The sequence below is a fragment of the Papaver somniferum genome, unplaced genomic scaffold (genome assembly GCF_003573695.1).
Source record: "Papaver somniferum cultivar HN1 unplaced genomic scaffold, ASM357369v1 unplaced-scaffold_117, whole genome shotgun sequence".
NCBI classification, from domain to species: domain Eukaryota; kingdom Viridiplantae; phylum Streptophyta; class Magnoliopsida; order Ranunculales; family Papaveraceae; genus Papaver; species Papaver somniferum.
Window position 1 is genome coordinate 3,065,810 of NW_020620714.1, and position 20,272 is coordinate 3,086,081.

General features: G+C 34.3%; 2 protein-coding genes across 2 annotated transcripts; one reads left to right on the plus strand and one right to left on the minus strand.

Annotated features, from left to right (window-relative positions):
* The first annotated feature begins 5,642 nt into the window (after positions 1 to 5,642).
* LOC113329996 (ribose-phosphate pyrophosphokinase 1-like) lies at positions 5,643 to 10,781 on the plus strand. The gene is made up of 9 exons (XM_026576849.1): positions 5,643 to 5,890; positions 5,985 to 6,164; positions 7,165 to 7,413; positions 8,041 to 8,184; positions 8,564 to 8,731; positions 8,913 to 8,982; positions 9,467 to 9,548; positions 9,777 to 9,936; positions 10,333 to 10,781. The coding sequence occupies exons 1-9, from the start codon at positions 5,750 to 5,752 to the stop codon at positions 10,369 to 10,371; spliced, it is 1,233 nt and encodes a 410-aa protein (XP_026432634.1). The 5' UTR covers positions 5,643 to 5,749; the 3' UTR covers positions 10,372 to 10,781.
* A 208-nt stretch (positions 10,782 to 10,989) lies between these two features.
* Positions 10,990 to 13,629, minus strand: LOC113329997 (cinnamoyl-CoA reductase 1-like). Its single transcript, XM_026576850.1, has 4 exons — positions 13,261 to 13,629; positions 12,975 to 13,160; positions 12,508 to 12,860; positions 10,990 to 11,377 (listed from the first exon to the last, which is right to left on the minus strand). The coding sequence occupies exons 1-4, from the start codon at positions 13,549 to 13,551 to the stop codon at positions 11,191 to 11,193; spliced, it is 1,017 nt and encodes a 338-aa protein (XP_026432635.1). The 5' UTR covers positions 13,552 to 13,629; the 3' UTR covers positions 10,990 to 11,190.
* Between the last annotated feature and the right edge of the window lie 6,643 nt (positions 13,630 to 20,272).

The following is a 20,272-nucleotide window of genomic DNA, read 5'->3' on the forward strand; positions in this document are numbered from 1 at the left end:
GTGTGTAGCTGAGCTTCATTTGGGTTGTGGATAGGCAAAAGATGTCGTTATGAACTGAAACAATACCAAGTTTTTCATCAGGTAAATTCTGTAAGATTGAAAACAAGGTTTCTGAGATTAATTTTTGAGATTAATCTCTGTAAGATTTGCCAATATGAAATTTAGGGTTCATCTATGGTCGTTGTTTTGTTCCGGTCATACTTTCTGTAAAAACAAAAAATAGAAGGGTATTTTCGAAAATTCAAGGTCTACGTGTATAAATTGGTCCACGTATACAAAGCTGCTGACTCAAATAACCAGCCTTGGACGAAAAATGTAACTAGTGGAGGTTTCACTAATTTTATCTCTGTAGGGGAGGTCACTCAAATTATGATCTTTGCGAGGGAGGTAACACAAATTACCCCTTCCAGAATCTGTATTATAACTGAAATCGTATAGGGAACAAGTATCACTCATTTAAGGCTCTATGGTTTTTTTCTTTTTATCGGAGGCTCTATGGATTTGTCCACACTTTTATTGTGGCTTTGTAGGTCTTGGCCATTCAAAGTTTACTATTAGCTGTTATTTTCACACATGAAAATACAAATTGTTAGTCTTCACAAAAGAGTCGTAGGATTCCTTTTATTGGAATATTCAATTTACATTACGGTCCGCGAGTTATAACTCTAGAGGTGTCATATCCATCCACAAAAAACCCGTCAAAACAAAAGTAACACAAAAACCTCAAAAAACAAAAGTAACACAAAAAAAACCAAAGAATTTGATGAAACCGATTTTGGTTTCATTATAAAATTTGGTGAAACATCATAAAATTTGATGAAACCAATTTTGAAATTTGGGGTTTTTGTATCAATTTTTAAAAATTTGACGTTTTTGTATCAATTTTGTTTAAGATGGGGTTTTAATCGATCTCAACATTTGAGTAGGGTTTTTGTACCACAAGTTCGGTCACCTTGGGTTTTTATGAATAATTTTGTTTACATTAAAAGTTATTACATGAATGGGATAAAAACAAACAAAACAAAAAGATAAGAACATCTAAGATTCTTAGAGTGGTATGGTGTTGGTACGCATGTGTGGCCTCGTTGAAACCTTGACAAAAAAAAAACCCATAAGAGTATTAGTCAGAAGTAAACTGATCAGTTCGAGATATGTAATCAATTGTTGTTGCTTTAGATATACCTTCTCCAGCAAGTTGTAGAAGAAACTTGATACTTGAAGTAGCTAAAGGATGATTTTAATGATGATCGCAATAATGGATGCAACCATCGATTTATTTGTATATCCAATTAAAGCAGAAACAGAGAGATTAGAAGAGCTAGAGCTACTAATTTTCGAACATGCGGTGGCGGCAGTGTCTATATATGGGGAAACCATGCAACAAGGTGAATATATCGACTTTGCTTGAGACCCTAAATCGTTTTCTCATTTATTTCCCTAATACATCATACCTGACTCCCATCTAAACTCTTCATCTGGAAGTGATATATATTTTTGGAAAGTGATGGATCCCGGCTGAACCAACAGGAAAGCAACACACCATGGGAAGGTTTTGAAGGAAAGTTCTGGGGTACCAAGCGTTTCCGAGTTGAGCGTGAAAAGTTGGTCTTACAAGGATCTATCTAGCTTGATGTGTGAGTACTAACTCGGGCGAAATGGACATATATCTAGGCTAACTTTCTGATTATTTCTTTGAGACGACTCACAACTTTGCCATACTTTGCTGACATTATTGTTGGATGACCGAAAGAATTCCTACTATGCTATCAAAATGGGAGCTAAAAATGCAATTGGATGCAATGTGTTTTTTTTTTGTAATCACTTTCCAAAAGATATTTTTATTTTCTAAATTCTACATTGGGATGTGTACATATTTATGATGTTAAATACTATACATTTTTTTTGTAATCACTTTCCCAGATTGAATATATAACCCAATGAAAGCGGAGAAATTTTTGATGCGGGCAATATTTGAAGGGGACATGAGGGATTAATCAGATGTCGACATCTATCCTTCTTTATATGGACAATTTGCAATCAAATTATCATATAGATTTACGTTCTTATTCAGCCCTTCCTTTAATTAGCTATATTTGTTTCCCTAAATTGATGAAACACCTTAAAGACCGATATAAATGATGAAAATCTTAGCAAGTAGAAACTCTATATATTAATGTTGTCGGGACCATCAAAACTTATTAATTAAGTGAGATATTAATTAACTGATAAATTAATACTTATTAATTTATAGATAAATATCATGTCAAATAACTAGTTTCTACACAAACAAAATATCATATCATATCTTTTATATTTCCTATATAAATACAATACCAATATCAAATCATATTTTTATAAACATAACTAGCCCTTACGGCACGGGCCATGATGTTGGTTCATTTTTAATATATAGTATAATTTGTGTCCCGAATACTAATCAACTCCTTATTAATATGGGTTTGTCATAAAAATAGTTGGGATTTTCCTCTCTTTTTTTCTTGTTTTTTTCCTTTAATATTTTACCGCCGGAGATTTGCTCAAACGAAAGAAATATAATTTAACTTGCAGACACTTTTTTATTTAGGTTCATTGCTTATAATGAGATAATGCTCTACATGAACATGGAAGTTTAAATATTTTTTGGAAATATGTCGTCAGCAGCGCTCATCTCAGTGAAATCAACTAATATATCGTCCATAAAAGTCTCCCCATGCTCTTATTTCGCTCCAGCTGACTCATCTATCATGGTCATGTTGTCAATCCTCCAAATAGGCAGAAAATAGTATTTTTTTTGCATCGAACGGATGATACAAAATCTCCAATGTGACATGATTTTCCTGTAATTTTTCAACACTCATTAGATGACAATGTTTAAAATGTCTATACATTACTTTTTCGAAGGGATTGTATATATGCAAACCTCTGCCATTAAATCTTCAACAAAGTATTGCGCCCAGCAGTTCGTCTTAACGAAGGCTTTGGTAACTTCAAAAGTCTTGGATATTTTGTCACTTCTATATGTTCCTACCTTCACTTGGAATACAATCTGGCGACACATTACCTCATAAAGAACCTTGGACATATATTGTACTCCATGATTCTATTTCAAATTAATAGGTACGTTGTCAATAGATCCTTTACCAAAAGTTGACATCTTCTACGTTGAATATTTATAAAAGAAAATTATGGTATTGTGGATCGCTGCTTTCTAAGATTGTATTTTTCAAAATTGGCCTCTTCAAGTCCCTCGGCTTTCTAAGTTTATATATCCTGTTTGTTTTTAACATTTTAGTTAGCCATATTATGTTTGTTACTAACTTTAAACTTGATGTCATCTTCTACTGTGAACTTTATGTGATTTCAGAATTGAAATAGTTATACCTCTTTCATTTGTATCAAGTAATCCCTTGTATATCCCAACAATTCTTCTATAACAATTCCTTTTTTTTTTCCGTTTCCGGACCATCAGTAGCCATTATTGTCAAACGCAATCTGTCTAATTTTTGTTGATGTTATGTATTTGCAATGTTCATTTTTCTTAAATAAATAGATTGTGGAAAAACTAAAAAAAAAACATAAGTATTACATCGGGTCTAAGTGACTATATCCAAAATACTCTGGACACTGCATCTGGTGCATTGTTTCCTCAAATTCCTCGTTGCATTCTAGACAGTACATGCAACACCAATTATTTACAAAGTTTAAAGCTATTTGTGCAAATGTGGTCAATGTATCCCTTACCTGTAATAATAATAATAACACGTCAATTTTTTTAAGGCGTCCAGTTGTAAATGGTACGAATATAATAGATTTGAATTGTACCTCAATCTTAGTTATCACCTTCTTCTCACATAACATAGCAATTAAGGAAGGACAAATCTTGACCATTCTTTACATGGGCAGAGTTAGCCAAACTATGTTTTGCAATTGTCTTACGTGGAAATTATTATTAATCCATATTTTAGTCAGCTCCTATCGAAGCCGATCTAATTAGTCCTATAGAAAGTTAATCTTAAATTTTTGACTTTATTTCTTGACCAAATTATTGAAGTATTCTCATCCATGTTCTGCTTTGTGTGATCTATCCATCTGTATCTACTATACCTTCTAATCTAGTGAATGAAACCTATACATATTGATCCGTAATTTGATATTGTTGATTTGTAATCAAGAGGTCGCATGATTTGAGAATGTAAAATATAAAAAATATTCTATAAACATCGGAGGCGAAATTTAGATTTATGATTTAGAGTTTTTTATGATGATTTTTTGATGAACAAACATAATTTTCAAAAAAAAATATTTTAGAATGCAAATACATTTTCTCGGTCAATAAGGTTTTATATCGGGAATTGAGTGAAAGTTGTTGTCTTTGTAGGTAGTTATCGCGAAACAACTCGACATTGAAGGTCTTTCAGGAAAAAGAATGTAATAGTACTTGAGAGAGCGATAATGTTCTCTTACGGATACCGTTTCGGTGATCCAACAGTCATGACCATATTGTCTTATACGTTCTAGTATCATCCTCGAAATATTTGGTTTATGTCCTTATCAATCGTGCTAAAAACAACCAATTACATCTTTCACAATTCAATGTTGCATGTTTTGTGAAGATTTTTTTTTACTCGGTCAATAAAACTCACTAACAAGAAAAAACTATTATTATCTACTACTATTATCCACTCGCTTAGAATCCTTGTTTATTTTGTCCCATTCTAAAATGGTCCAAAAAGATTAAAATGTTGAATGGACTCTACGGTACATATTACATCGTATGTTCTTATATTTTGAATAACACAAATAAATACTAATTCATTTATCTAAGCCACTATATCATAAAACGTCGAGACATTTCAGATGGAAACCCATTCGACCCTGAAAAGATAAATGTGAGCCATTTCATATGGCAACCCACCACCAAAACCACTAATTACCACTACCTTTTCCACCACCATCATTGTTGTCACCGACTCCATGCATCTCCAATCTCAAACACCACCTGAGTCATCCCTAATTTCTATGTATATGAATATTAATAAATTTATTATTTATTTAATAAAAATATATTTAGAAAAAGTAATAGGTTGAAAAGAATTTTAAAAATTATTCTGATTCTTTATTAAAAAATTTATTATTTATCTAAAGAAAGTATATTTATTAAGATAATTATAAGACTACAAAAAAATATATTTAGAAAAATGTAATGGGTTGAAAAGAATTTTAAAAGGTATTATGATTCTTTATTAACACATTTATTAATTATCTAACGAAAGTATATTTATTAAGATAATTATAAGACATTTATGATACATCGTTTATGATAAGAGATTAATAAAATATTTATTAAGATTACAATAATGATGTGAACAATCAGAGTCATGGATTTAACTTTGTCAAAGATGAATCTTGGCGGCTCTTTAATTTACCTGAGTTGTCCAAACTTATGCTTTATAAGGGTGATGCGACCAAATTACTTGCCACAAATGCAAGTGGTGGACAACCACCCATGTGAGAGTTTATATGATAATGATACGGCAAGAAAATACACACCGTACCGGCTTCCACCTCCTCTCTCATTGGTCCACTCCACAAGTCAAAGAGTCAAAAGCCAACAAAATCAAAGGCCAACAAAAATATCAGAATTATCTGTAAAACCCCCGAAACCCATCAAACCCCAAATAACAATGACGCCCCCAAATAAAAAACCCTAATCCGATTTCTCTCTCTGAAAATCGATTCCTCCATTTCAATGGCTGCTGCTCTATCATTCTCATCATCGTCTTCACTCGTATTTCCTTCTTCTTCTTCTTCTTCTTCTAAATCATTCTCGTACGAGCAGCCCCGTTTCAGTATCTCTACTCGAAGTACTGGTAGTCATAATAACTCTGTGGTGAGTAATTTCATTTTTAGGGCTTTTTCATTTCACTTGACAATCTAGGGTTTCATATTCTGATACTAATATTGATTTAATTTTGTGTTTAAAGAGGTGTAATTTGATAGAGCCATTGGGATTTGAGAATGGGAAACCATTTATACCGGTACTTAATGAACAGTCTTTACCAAATTACTTGGCATCAAATTCAAGATATCCGCAAACTCTAGCTAATCAGAATGATACGCGGTTGAGGATTTTTTCTGGTACCGCCAATCCTGCTCTTTCTCAGGTGAAATTTTACTGCTTAATTTTTTCATTTCTGGATTTAGTTGACTGGATTGGGTCTTGTTGAATCAGTTCGGGAACTTAGTGATTTGAATTGGTTGATTGTATGGAACAGATTGTTTGTAGTAGAGCTAATTACAAGATTAAGTAGTGGTTTCATGGGTTCAGAAATGCTATTTGTACTTATGTTAACCTGGAGTGGGGATACAGGGGGCGACAAGAGTATCCCACATTTTTGTATTTTCTTGATTGTGTTTAAAGATTTGTCTCATTGTTTGCTAATTGCTGGCTCCGGGTCAAGTAGGGTGTGAATAGCGTGGATACTTCGGGTTTATTTGACTGAATGGTATTTTGTAGTGTTGGTCTTACTCGGGTGAATAATTGTTCCTGTTTAGTAGAGTGATGGATTGAGAAATTCAACTCATTCGTTTTGTTTGATACTGAAAAATCTTGGGATTTTGTATGACCAGTGTGTGTGTTATAATATGGGTTCTTGTGAAATCAGTTCAAGAACTCATTGGTTTGGAATGGTTGATAATATGGAATTCTAGTTTATTGGGTTCAAATATGGGGATAGAAGGGTGGACAAGCAGAGCCCACATTGCCATAGTACGTCGTGTGCTTTACAAGTTCATGCCATTGTTGGCTTATTGCTGGGTCAAGGAGTCTATGAATAGTACCAAGTTTATATGACTGTCTGGAAAATTGTAATCTCAGGACTATGTGCTGACACAGAGACCTCAGTGCCCCATTACCCCGTCTATTTAAAATATTATCCCGTTGTTTACCCATTGCTGGTTACAAGCTTCAAGTAGGGTATGAATATCATGATCTGCTGGTTTTACATGACTGCTGGAAAATTGGTTTGTTGGTACCTTTGCGAATAGTTTTACTGGTTTAGTTGAATAATGGGATTGAGAATTCAAACCTCAAACTCCTCCCCTTTGGCACTGAAAACCATGTGAGGCCTATTATGTATGACCATATGTTTCTTTATTTTGCAGGAAATTGCATGCTACATGGGTTTAGAGCTTGGAAAGATCAAGATAAAACGGTTTGCTGATGGAGAGATATATGTTCAATTACGAGAGAGTGTCAGGGGATGTGATGTATTTTTAGTGCAACCTACATGCCCTCCAGCAAATGAGAATCTTATGGAGCTTCTGATAATGATTGATGCGTGCAGAAGAGCATCAGCCAAGACCATTACTGCAGTGATTCCATATTTTGGGTATGCTAGAGCTGACAGAAAGGTAAACCTTATCAGATATCACTTTTAATACAATGAATCAGATAGCACTTTCCTGCCTTATTAGAAAGAAAAAATAAATATAGGAAAGAGCACGGATTTGATATGGTGAAGTTAATTGTCAACTCTTGATTTTTATTAAGATATGGATGTATGCAAGAAACATCACGTCGTGGTTTTTATAGTTTTATTTGTGTCATTGACTCATGTAAAACCTGTAAGATCAATATCGTATGGTCGGTCTAAAAACAACTTAGAAGCTGATTGTAAAACAGACATCTACCTGTACTGGCGTCTGTATTATCTCTATGTTTAATTAGAGTTACTGTCATGTTTTGGAACTAGAGTTAGAAACAAACAAAAATAGAGTAATGTGGCTGACAAATTCTAGGATCACTCCTATGTTTGTTCGACTCTAATGAGGGCATTGTGTCTCGTAGTGGAAGTTCTGAGACCGCATCTTGTTTTAATGTTTGTTTCAGAGTGCATCACTTACTACAGATGAGCTGGGATGATTTGACCCTTGTCATCATAACTTTAGCAAAATTTTATTCTTCGCAATCCCTTCTACCTGAAATTGATATTTAGCGTTTTATGAATTCTTGTTGAATGATTACCCTATATTTTGCAGACTCAAGGCCGTGAGTCCATTGCAGCCAAACTTGTAGCAAACCTTATTACAGAAGCAGGTGCAAACCGTGTTCTTGCTTGTGATCTTCATTCCGGGCAGTCAATGGGTTACTTTGATATTCCAGTGGATCATGTATATGGGCAGGTAACTAATTCATTGTTCTTTTGATTTATCAAGCTTAGGTACTACATTATTGATCTTCTGGATAAACAACAATTTACTTGTTGCAAGGTATAAGGTGTCAAAAACTAATATTGTTCTCACCATCATCTCTAGAAACCGATGCCTTTGAATAAAACCTCACTCACAAACCGAAAGATTGGTTGGTAACCCCTAAATGTGCATATTTTTTCTAATCTTAGTAGAAAAAGAAGAAACAACGAGCTGCTTGCCTTGGCTATTTATTTATTTTATGTTTTTGCTGATTTGCATAAGTTAACCTGTTTCTTCTTTTTTCTTATTTTTCTGTCTGGTTTTCCTCTTTTGTTGATTTTCATAAGTTTATCTGTTCCCTTTTCTGTAGCCTGTTGTTCTCGACTACCTAGCCAGCAAAAATATTTGTTCTGATGATTTGGTAGTGGTATCACCTGATGTTGGAGGAGTTGCTAGAGCACGTGCATTTGCCAAGAAGTTATCAGATGCGCCATTAGCCATTGTTGATAAAAGGCGTCATGGGCACAATGTTGCTGAGGTAAGATTCAATTTCACGCTGCTCGTAATAGGTTCTAAGATTTTGTTTCCTGTATCTATGATGTCTTACCTTCTCTCAATCATGCTGCATCCCTATATATTATTATTACTTGGCAGTGAGACAATTTTTTTATTTGTTTGAGTTGCCATTTTAAGCATCTGCCTCAAATGTTATCTTGCAGGTGATGAATCTGATCGGAGATGTTAAAGGGAAAGTTGCAGTGATGGTGGATGACATGATAGATACTGCCGGTAAGCCAAGTCTAAACCTTCCAAATGCCACTGACTAGTTAGAAAGGCAAATCTCCTCATGATACAGAGTGAATGTTATGTTAGTGGACAACGATCAAAGGATCAATCTGTTTAATGTGCAATGTTACAAATTGCCTTGTTTCCCACATTTTTATCCATCTGCTGCTTTGTTCTACCGAAACTTTGATGAATGCCTCAGTTCCACCGAAACTTCGATGAATGTCTTTGTATTTGTTTATTTTTTTCTCGTAGAACTAATTGATCTTATATGGCATCGTTGGTACCCTGCTGTATTTACACAGCTCTCCCAATTATTTACAAGGAACTTTATGAATATTTTTATATTTGCTTTTGTCCCTCGCGGAGCTAATTGAATTTGTTAGGGGTCATTTCTATCCTGTTGCAATTACACAGTCCATTCAGTAACATATCTCGACTTCCATCTAATTTCGGATTTTGCAATCTGCTTAATATTTTGCTCTAGGTACTATCTCAAAAGGTGCAGCTTTGTTACATCAAGAGGGGGCCAGAGAAGTCTATGCCTGCAGTACACATGCTGTTTTCAGGTACAACCATCTTGATTGGATATCATTTTTTTTCCTTTACAATTTTAGTTTATTTCCTGTGGAAGGTAATAAATTTCTTTTGGGTCATCGACTTTGATGCCTTTCTTACAGATGGATCCATTTGACTATTATCCTTCCAGTGTTGACTTCTTATTTTCCCACATTTTGTCTCCATTGCAAATAGTTCTGACATTCGGGCATTTACTTACTTTCTTTTATCATTGGCAGTCCTCCTGCGATAGAGAGGCTATCCAGCGGTCTTTTTCAAGAAGTGATCATCACGAACACCATACCAGTGTTGGAGAAGAATTACTTTCCACAACTTACAGTTCTGTCGGTAGCTAACCTATTGGGCGAGACAATTTGGCGAGTTCACGATGACTGTTCTGTGAGTAGTATTTTTCAGTAACATTTAATTGATTTATAAATGTCAGTGGCTTTAGCTTTTGTTTATAAACAATTGTTGGTATTCAATATATCCCTCATTTTTTCATCGCTCTCTTGTTGAACTGTCATGTTGAGCCGTTTCTATTTGAAATATGCTGATTGCCTAAAGTTAAGGAAGTCACTTAATCATCATAGTGGTCGTCACACCTTTCCTTTATTTAGACAACCCCCAACCTGCAAATTGTTCGCCACCATGTTTGCTGATTCTGTGGGAAGTGAGGGTTTATATTTCGTAGGGTTTAACGTTCACTCCCCCTAAACTTAGTTTTTAAATGAAGATTGCCTTCACAGTGATAGTGAGAGTAGTTTTCATATTCTGCTTTTTACTTATTGTCAGGGTACCTCTGAACCCTATTCCAGCCTGAGCATTGATTGATCCAATCAATTTGGTGGTGTTCTTCTCAGCTCCTCTTACTACCATCGTATAAAGACTTTTTGTAATTCAGTATGTCAGATTGTAATGATTTTCAGTTGCTACGCTATGGGTAGGTGATTTACCAACAGTACTACTAGTTTGTTCTTGAACTTCATGAAGATTGAGGGTTAATACTTAATGGGAAATTCACTTAGTGTCAGTTAGGCCTCCTCTATGTCTCCTGGATTTCTCCATTTCCCCATATAATAGTTGAAACTCTGTAGATAGCATATGACGTGTAATGCCAGACTTCACTGTCTGAAAGTTTTGTGTTTTGACTTGGGCCTGGTGTTTGGAAGTTTGTATGAAACAATGTCAAGAACTTATGTAAGAAACAATGTCAGTTTAAGGGTTATATTTTCCATTTTGAAGAGGGTTGTCTTGCACTTCTTGACGATATTCATTGTCTTAACTATTTGCCCAAGTTTCTAACATGAAATACAGTTTTGAATCTGAATCCCCCTTCTCAATACTACATCCGTTTCAGGAAAAGTGATGTTTTAATTTTTTTCCGTTTTTGCATATAAATAGGCCAAATTGGAAAAATGAAAGTGCCATTTTTCCCGAAATGGAGGGAGTATTAAGCAAATAACACATTACTTTTTACATTTATTTTTTTAATTAATGTATGACAGGAGATTAAATTAGGAAGATGTATTGTGGCATAACTGCCACACAACATTACAAAAGACATATTAGTAGCTTCAATCACTCAACAACAATCTATGAAACTCACATTATCAAGATTAGCAGCTCCATAAATTGCAATCATAAAGTAGATCAAGAATGAATTCGGAGAGTGTCTTCTTCAATCTGAGTAGGAATTGGAAGGTGACCCTTCTCTTGCAGACTCTTCACAGTATCATACAAGCATTGTTTCACCGGAGTGAACTCCAGGCCTAAATCCTTGAGCTTATTGTTTGAGAATTTGTATGGCTCAACCCTTGGTCGTACTTGATCCGAACACCTGTACAAAATTTGACACGAGTATCAAAATTCAAAGAAAAAGTTGTTGAGCGCTGTACTCGTCAAGATTCAGATACTCTTCAACAAGATAGATCCTCATACCCACCACAAAGTAGGTAAGACCCGATAAGACACAGGCCCCCCTTAGGAAAGCAGCATGCACCAAAAATCATCATTTGTAGATGGAAGTGAGTGCGACTTGCTACTAGAAGATACTGTAGTGGGAAAATGCATTTTAAGAACTCATGGAAACTCTCCTAATGCGTGTCCCTTTCTCAAAGGCCCATAACAAAAATAATCATAGAAAAAAAGTAATTTAGGAGCTTTGGTGTAGCTGCTACTGTGTTTGTTTGCCACTACTTCCAACCACTAACAAATTGTTTACTTGGAATTCACTCTGTTGGTTACCTTTCGATATCATGTTTAGCAAACAACAATTAATCATGTTTGGATTTAGTTGTTTAAGAAGGAAAATCTCTTTCAGGGGGTCTCGAATCTCATTTTGGGAATCTTTTCACGCGTGTCATCATTTTTGTATAACTTGGAAAAATGCCCCAATACATGGTGCAATCTTGGAAAAATGTCCCAATGTTAAATATAAAAATGCCCCAAAATTAGAAAACGCAGTTAAGTCCACACGTGTGAACTCACACACGCGCAAAAAAAGACAAATACACACCCTTCATAATTAAGGATTCTTGGTGTAAAATTCAGAAATCACGATTTAAGGTTTAGAGTTCAAGGTTTAGGATTATTGGGGTTTAAGTTTTTTCGGCATTCTTTGTTTTTTCTTTCACGTGCTTGAGCTCGCACATGTAGACTTAACTGAGTTTTCTAACATTGGGGCATTTTTCCAACTATTTTTAACGTTAGGGCAGTTTCCCAACATTACACTCTATATTGGGACATTTTCCCACCTTTATTATATTTTGTCACTTCAAAATACAATAAAATAGTTTATCTGTATAATAATGGTATAAAAAGAAATAATATTAATTGATGATGATCAGCTTTTTTATTAGTTAGATTCAGAGTGTTGTGCATCACGATTTTATCACTCTGCTAGAAAGATATCATTGCCAACAAAAGTAACAAAGAGAGAAATGAATTGTAGTAGGAAAAAGGACTTACTTGTTTGGGATTGGATATTCAGGGAAGAACTTCGATAAAATCTCAACAACGTCCCCCCGGTGAAGCACGCTTTCGGCACATAAATATCTTCCGGAGGCGGATGGAGTTTCGTAAGCAAGAATATGAGCTAAGGCAACATCTTTGACATGGACATAGGCTTGAACTGAGTTTGCATAAGTTTTAGCTGAACCAGTTAAATATTTCATTATGTGAACTATACTCGCGTTAACTGTTGGTTGAAGAAGAGGACCCAAAACCAACACTGGATTTATTACTACTAAATCTACTCCTTTCTCTTTTGATACCTCCCACGCTGCTCGTTCTGCCACTGCTTTTCCATAGCAATACCAATTCTGCAATAAAATCATTGATTATAGTACTTGTTAGAGATTGCGTAAAGATTCACCAACCAAATCAACTAACGTAAAGATAACTTGTAAAGATGCTACTTAAAAGTTTCAACAAACCTTAGTATTCTTGCAGAAATCAAGATCACTCCAGCATTTCTCATCCACAACGACATCCGGACTTCTGTTTGGATCCATATAAACCGCTCCAATGGAAGATGTGAATACAACACGACGAACACCTGATTCAGCTGCAGCTTTGATCACATTCGTCGTTCCATTCACGGCAGGCTCAACCATTTGTTCCTAGATAAAAAATAAAGACGAAATAGTTAAGAACAAAATATATAGTGCTAAAAAGGCTGAACCCTGAATTATAAAAGAAGTTATAACAAAAGAAACTTACAGGATCATCAGTAACAGGAGAAGCAGTATGAAAAACACCTTCACATCCATTAATGGCATCAAGAAGACTACCATAATCAAGAAGATCAGCTTTACATAATACCAATCTATCTTTTGCACCTTCAAGATCTCTTAAATGTGAGTTCTTAGGATCATCTGGGTTCCTGACAGTTCCTCTAACACTGTAACCTCTTTGTAATAAAATTTTAACCATCCATGAAGCAATGAAACCTCCGGCACCTGTAACACATACAGGGCCTGAAGAAACTGTTGAAACACCATCGATAATCATATTGATTTTTTTAGTCTTTGTGTTTTCTTTTCTGATCAAATTTTAACTTTTGCAAAAAGGAATACTTGTGAATTTAGAATGAGGAATATTGTTTGAATTTATAGGGAGTTGTCTACTTCACCTAACACTGGTAAAAAAAAAGAAAACACAAGTTATTTTAAACCATATTTGGTTCAATTTCGGTGCAATTTATTTGTTTTTTATTAACATGAGAGAATAGTCTTAGTCTCATAGACATTGGTCAATGGTCATAAGCATAGATCTTGGTCTTTATTCTTTACTCTTTAGCCTAGTTAGCAATTTGGGATTCGGCAAACGTACGAGTATTATACGGTTTTGTAAAATCCAAATTCGATTCAAAATTCGGTCAACGGAACGTGATTCGTCAGTAATTCGGAACGGCATACGTACGTGTATAATTCAATTTATAAATGTGAGTTCGGATTTGAAAATTCGGTATCTATATATAATAAATAATTAATATTTATAAGGTCATAGACTAATTTTTATGCATACATGTGAGTTATTTAAAGAAAAAATAAACTTAATATGATGATATTAATAATATATACAACATTAGTCATCAAAGAGGACGTGGTACAGTGGTTTAGATCTCTCTCACCTTCACCTTCACCTTCAAATCTCTTATGTCATTTTTGTTTCATAAAAATTACAACAACGTCTAATATTGGGTCGTGTATGCTTGGGAGGCAGTAAAGCCCCAAAAATTGGACCTTTGAAAACACAAAAGCTAAAGAATTTTTGGCGAATTAAGCGGACGTATCATTCGGGATACGTAAAGTTCGTGAACGATTCGCGAATAATTCGGAAGTGCCACATAATACGCGTCTTGGGTTCGGAGTTGCAAACGTACGCGAATAAAAAGGTAAAATTTGCGGTACGGTTCGTGAATGAATCATTCGCAAACTTACTAACTAGGCTCTTTAGTGTGAACCAGGAAGGACAGAGGAAGTGCACCACACCAACCTAAAATATCGCATGTGGCAGTTACGAAATGACGCAAGGAAAAAGTGTCTGATAGTTGCCCTAAGTCACATCATTTTTGTTGTACATAGCTTGAAAATGACACAAGTAAATTTAAATTCTTTATCATGGGCTGTTTTTTCTATTTTTCTGGTAGATCCATTGAGAAACTTCTTGATTATCATGTTAATACAAATATTATTGACTATAACCGAAAATTAGCATCTTCTTAGTGAAATGCTTATCAACATAAGGTACAAAATCAGTTTGGTCTAGAACCATGGAACCCAATCATCTAGTCTTACTGTCCATTCAATGATACTTACCAAGAATCATTTAAGTCTCAGTTGTCATGTCAATTTGATTTGCTGTTATAGGTGAAATAACATTCTCAAAGAGATTACACTGTCAACTACCATAAAAGAACCACCATGCATTTCTTACTCAATCGATATGTTGACCTTCTCTGAGGTGTATAATTACGTACCTGAGATTAATTGTGTTCAAATTGCAAATGCCTGATTAGTTGGTTGATTCTAGTTGATAAACTTACGTCAAGTGTAAGAGACAGCTTGCAGGCCAACAGGATTATTCCAGTTACTCAAGGATAATATCACCTTTACATACGAGTTTGTTAGCTAGATAAGGGTCTTTAGAGGTAAGACCGTATTATTTGAAAGTCTTGCTATGTATGAATACAAAGTATAGTCGATGTAGAATTTAATTATACCTTGAATCTGTCAACTACATACAGTATAATACCCAAATATATATCGGAATGTATTTGAATAATTAATGTATAACCCGCGTTCTTCATGTTCCAAATTGCAACCACCACCTATACTGTAGCTTCCACCTCCTCAGTTCTCATAAGCAAGATAAGTCTAATGGAAGATTCTTCAAACCGGACCATGTCCTCGCATCCACTTGACTAAAACATGAAAAACATATAAATTTCTGAAGGTTTGACAACATGCCTCAAAATGAATAAATCAACAGCAAGAATAATATAATTATTTCAAGCTAGCTCAATGAAATATTAAACACAATGTTGACTTGTTATTTTTAGGGGGTTAATTTGTTTATATTATAGAGATGTGTTCAGAAATCAAAAATCACTGCCCGATACATAGAGTCAATAATTGTTGCATGTACGACCACCTGATCTTGATCATCAGCACATCACATGATTTCGCGATCGCCGTCCAGCCTGATTGACTCCATGCCCCAATCACCCATGTTGATATAAATGAATATAAAGCTCCCATTGCAGTTTTTGTGCACTTCCATGGAGAAGAGGTGGAAATTATAGTCAAGCTATATACACAGGTTGATATTTTAATCAGTTTTGTGTGTAGGATGAAATGTCAATTGGTACAACCTGGTTTGTGTATACAGAAAGGGGAAAGACACAACTGCAAATTATTTGCCACAAATGGCGCGGCCACTTCCAAATCATGTTAAAAAAATTTAACATGGGTGTATTGGATTAGGATTTATATGGATATTTAACAATCCTAAAAATTCCTAGGTATTCAATTAGGATATGTAAGGAATCATTAAATATCCATGGTATTCAATTAGGATTGTTTTAGATTCCACAAATATCCTAGGTATTCAATTTATTTAAGATTTCTTAGAATAGTTAAGGGACAGGATATATATGAATTCTTATAGATATTTGTAGGCAAAATATGTATGTTATTATCTCATATCAATCTTAACCCAAACCACAAGAGTTTCATGGATTCTTATGGATTTTTTTTTTTAACACAATGTTTTTTCACCACCACCACTACAAACCACCACCACCACCACCACTACCACATATCACAAACCAACACCAGCACAACCACCAACATCGACCACCGCCTCCATCACCAACCATTACCTCCACCACCATCACCGCCACACACCAGCCACCACCGCCCATGCCCACCACCACCATCACCGCCACCACCACACACACCAACCACCACCACCCACCTCCATTTTTGGATTTTTTTTAATGGAATCATGATGACCTTGGTTTTTTCAAATATATTACTAATTGGTAATATACTTCCATTTTTAAAAAGCAAATTACTCCTAAGACAATCCATTATAATCCAGAATCATATATCTATAAGAATCTTAAAGATTTTTTAAGCTAGAAATTACTGGTTAATCCATCCTAGAGAAACCGTTTACTGTGTAGTCCACCCACCAATTAGTTTTACTCGCTCGTCCAAAAACATGTTTTTGGACGAAAAAATTTATCTCCAGGTCCAGAGAACGTGCGAGCCACTTAAGGTGTATTTTATAAACTCCAAAAATGCCCAAAACTCCTCTTTTCTATTAATTTCTGGATCTAAGCTTTGGCGTAGATTTTTATACCTTCCTCTCGAATGAATCTCAGTGATGGAGTAGAAGAGGAGAAGCAAGTGATAGTGAAGAAGAAGAAGGTTCGATAATGAATCGGGCGAAAAATGTATAGATTCATCAATTTTGGGTTTTTTCTGAACTTTTTGGTCTTCCTATTCATCTGGAATTCAATATTAAATGTTAGAAGAAGAAGGTTGTTTATTCAAACAATACGATTTAGTCGATTAAAGTGACGATTACTGTGCTTTCTGATTCTGGATTTCAACTTTTTGTTAATTTTGCCTATTTTAGGTTTTAATTTCTCAATGTTTTTTAGTTTCATTTCTTAGTTACTAAAAAAAATTTGTTTTTTACAATCGGTGATGAATGTAAATATGTTGGTGAGGATATAATACTTGCTTATAAGATTAATTATCACTTTTAGAAAAAATGTACCAGGGTTGAGAAAAAATGTACCACGTTTATGCTAGTCATTCGTTTAATTCATGTTTGATAATGGAAGGAAGTGAGCTAATGGTTAACAACTTGGGAGGGTTATGCAAGACTTAGTATGCAAGGTTTCCCACCATCCATTGAAGTTGTATCAGTATATATTTTGTTTGTACTGTTTTAATTTATGTTTTTTTTGCATGCACAAATGATTTATCATTATTTATTAGGTTTTCGATCGTTATTTTCTCCGTACATGTGTTTATGTATTACAATATACTGTTTGGGTTTTGAAATCAGCTTCGGTAAACAAAATGCGGTACGTGCCTGGTCATCCCGTCATGATCCAAGGATAATTGTGTTTGATATAGTATATATTTTGTTATGTGAATTGAGTACACATATTGTTTTTATCAGTACATGTGTATATGTATTGTGATTTCATACTGTTTTTGTGTGATAAAAATAATGGATTTGATGAAAAATGAGGAAAAAATTGGTTTCACATTGATTGTGGATGTATTCTCTCTGTAACCGCTAATTTCCAATGTTTTCTCTATCAGGGTTGAGAAAAAATATACCTCGTTTATGCTAGTGATTCGTTCAATTCATGTTTGATAATGGAAGGAAGTGAGCAAATGGTTAACAACTTGGAAGGGTTATGCAAGGTTTCCCACCATCCCTTGAAGGTGAATCAGTACATATTTGTTTTGTACTATTTTAATCTATGTTTTTCGCATCCTCAAATGATTTATCAATATCTATTAGGTTTTCGATGCTTATTTTGTTCGGTACATGTGTATATGTACTGCAATATACTATAGATATCTTAGGTACTTATCATTATGTACCGTAATGAAAGTTTGTACTTACATTTACCTTCTTCTTATGGTTAAGTGAGATATGGCATTATGTACTGGGGTTTCACTCAGTACAAATTAATATGTACTAGCTCTAACATGTAAACTTGTGCTAGAGCTTGCAATTTTTTGTATAAATATGTACAACAAAGAAACAACAGTTGGCAGAAGAAGTACTGGGGATAAGTCTTGACTTTTTGTATTTTTTTTTCCGTATTTGGTAGTTGGAAGTTTTGCGGAAAGAATCAGATAAAATGAAGTAAGGTTATGTTGGAGACTGAGAAAAAGCTCAAATTCAACAAAGAAATGTCCGTCGGAGATCTAGAAGACAAGTCACTGAGGTTACCAGACTTGCAAGAATCAAGGATGAAAGAGAGACTGGAAGAATTATATCATCAACCTGATGAATTTGACACTCAGTACATATTGATATACATTATGATTTCGCTCAGTACATATGCACATGTATTGGGTTTTCACCAAGATTATATAAATATGTACTAAAGTTTGTTGAGTTATAGGCAGATATGTATTGCTAGTATTTCTGGAAGGATTTTCTTTGTGCCAGGTTTTACAGTATAGGAAGATATGTATTGTTAGTATTTAAGGCTCATACTCTTTTTCTTGGTCTATTCTGCTTAGTTGATACTACTAGTATGTAGCAGTATTATAACAAGCGTTGCTTTTTCTTGGTCTATTATGCTTAGTTGATACTACTAGTATGTAACAATACTATAACAAGTGTTGCGACATATTTAGTTTTATTGTTGCTGGTCATTTTTATAATAAAAAATTATGAGTTTAAGTTTCAGTTTTCTTATATGCGCCAGATTTTACAATACATGCAGATATGTACTATCAGTACATATCAATATGTACTGTCAGTTCTGATCATAAAGCATTTCATAATGTACAAAACTAATATTCATATTTTCAGGATGTCGAATCGCAACAATACTGTACAAGAGACAACATTATCTATCATAAAATCATAACTCTACATACAATATTAACCGTCAGTTTCCACTCCCATACTGCTACGAGACAATTTATCATTCCATACCCAACCACAATTCCCTTACAAACACTATGTACATGCTAACATCTCCATATCCACCAGCGTCATTGCATACAAAGTTAAAGTCATCACCAGACCAATCACATATCTAGATCCTCATTCGGTCATCTCCCACCACAATATCAACCAAAGCGTCCCAATTCACATCCTCTTGCACCATATCCACGATCACGAACGAAACTAGTTTCGCGGGTGCTTCAGTAATCTTTTTTATATTCTTCACATTACCTGAATAATCAACAAGGTTATTTTTGTCTGTACAAATAGATATATGTTGTAAGATAAAGAGCACATATCACGTTGTACTATTGGATAGTAACAATTTGTACTGCCAAAAACAAATTGTTGGTATTCAAGGATCAGAAACCTAGTACATATCAATATGTACTGTAGGATCATATTCAAGCATAAACTAGGGCTAAGGGTCTATGCGATACATAATTATATGTACTGCATCAACGAATCACTTTTGGATATGTACATATTGATATATAATGATACTTATGGGGAGCATAAACGAGATTTTAGTACAACAAAACATATTGATATTCACTGATGCTTACGAAGAACTAAAAAAAGTTTTACATAGTACAATAGAACGTATTGACAAATGCATACACAAAACAACAAGAAAAACAACACATATTCATATGTACAAACACAGTACAAAAATACATATTGATATGTATTGATGCTTATAGAGAGCATAAAGAGGGTTTCACATAATACAACAACACATATTCATATGTACAAATAAACACATTACAACAATACATATTGATATGTATTTATGCTTATAGAGCATAAAGAGGGTTTTACATAATACAACAATATATATTCATATGTACTGCATCATACACACAAAAGTAATCCAAGTATTCAACATTACATATTAATAAGTACTACCAATATGTAATATGTACTATTAGATCATGCACATAACACTAATCTAACTATCCAAAAGTACATCTTTGATATGTAGTGTTCCTTTTAGAAGCGAAATTAG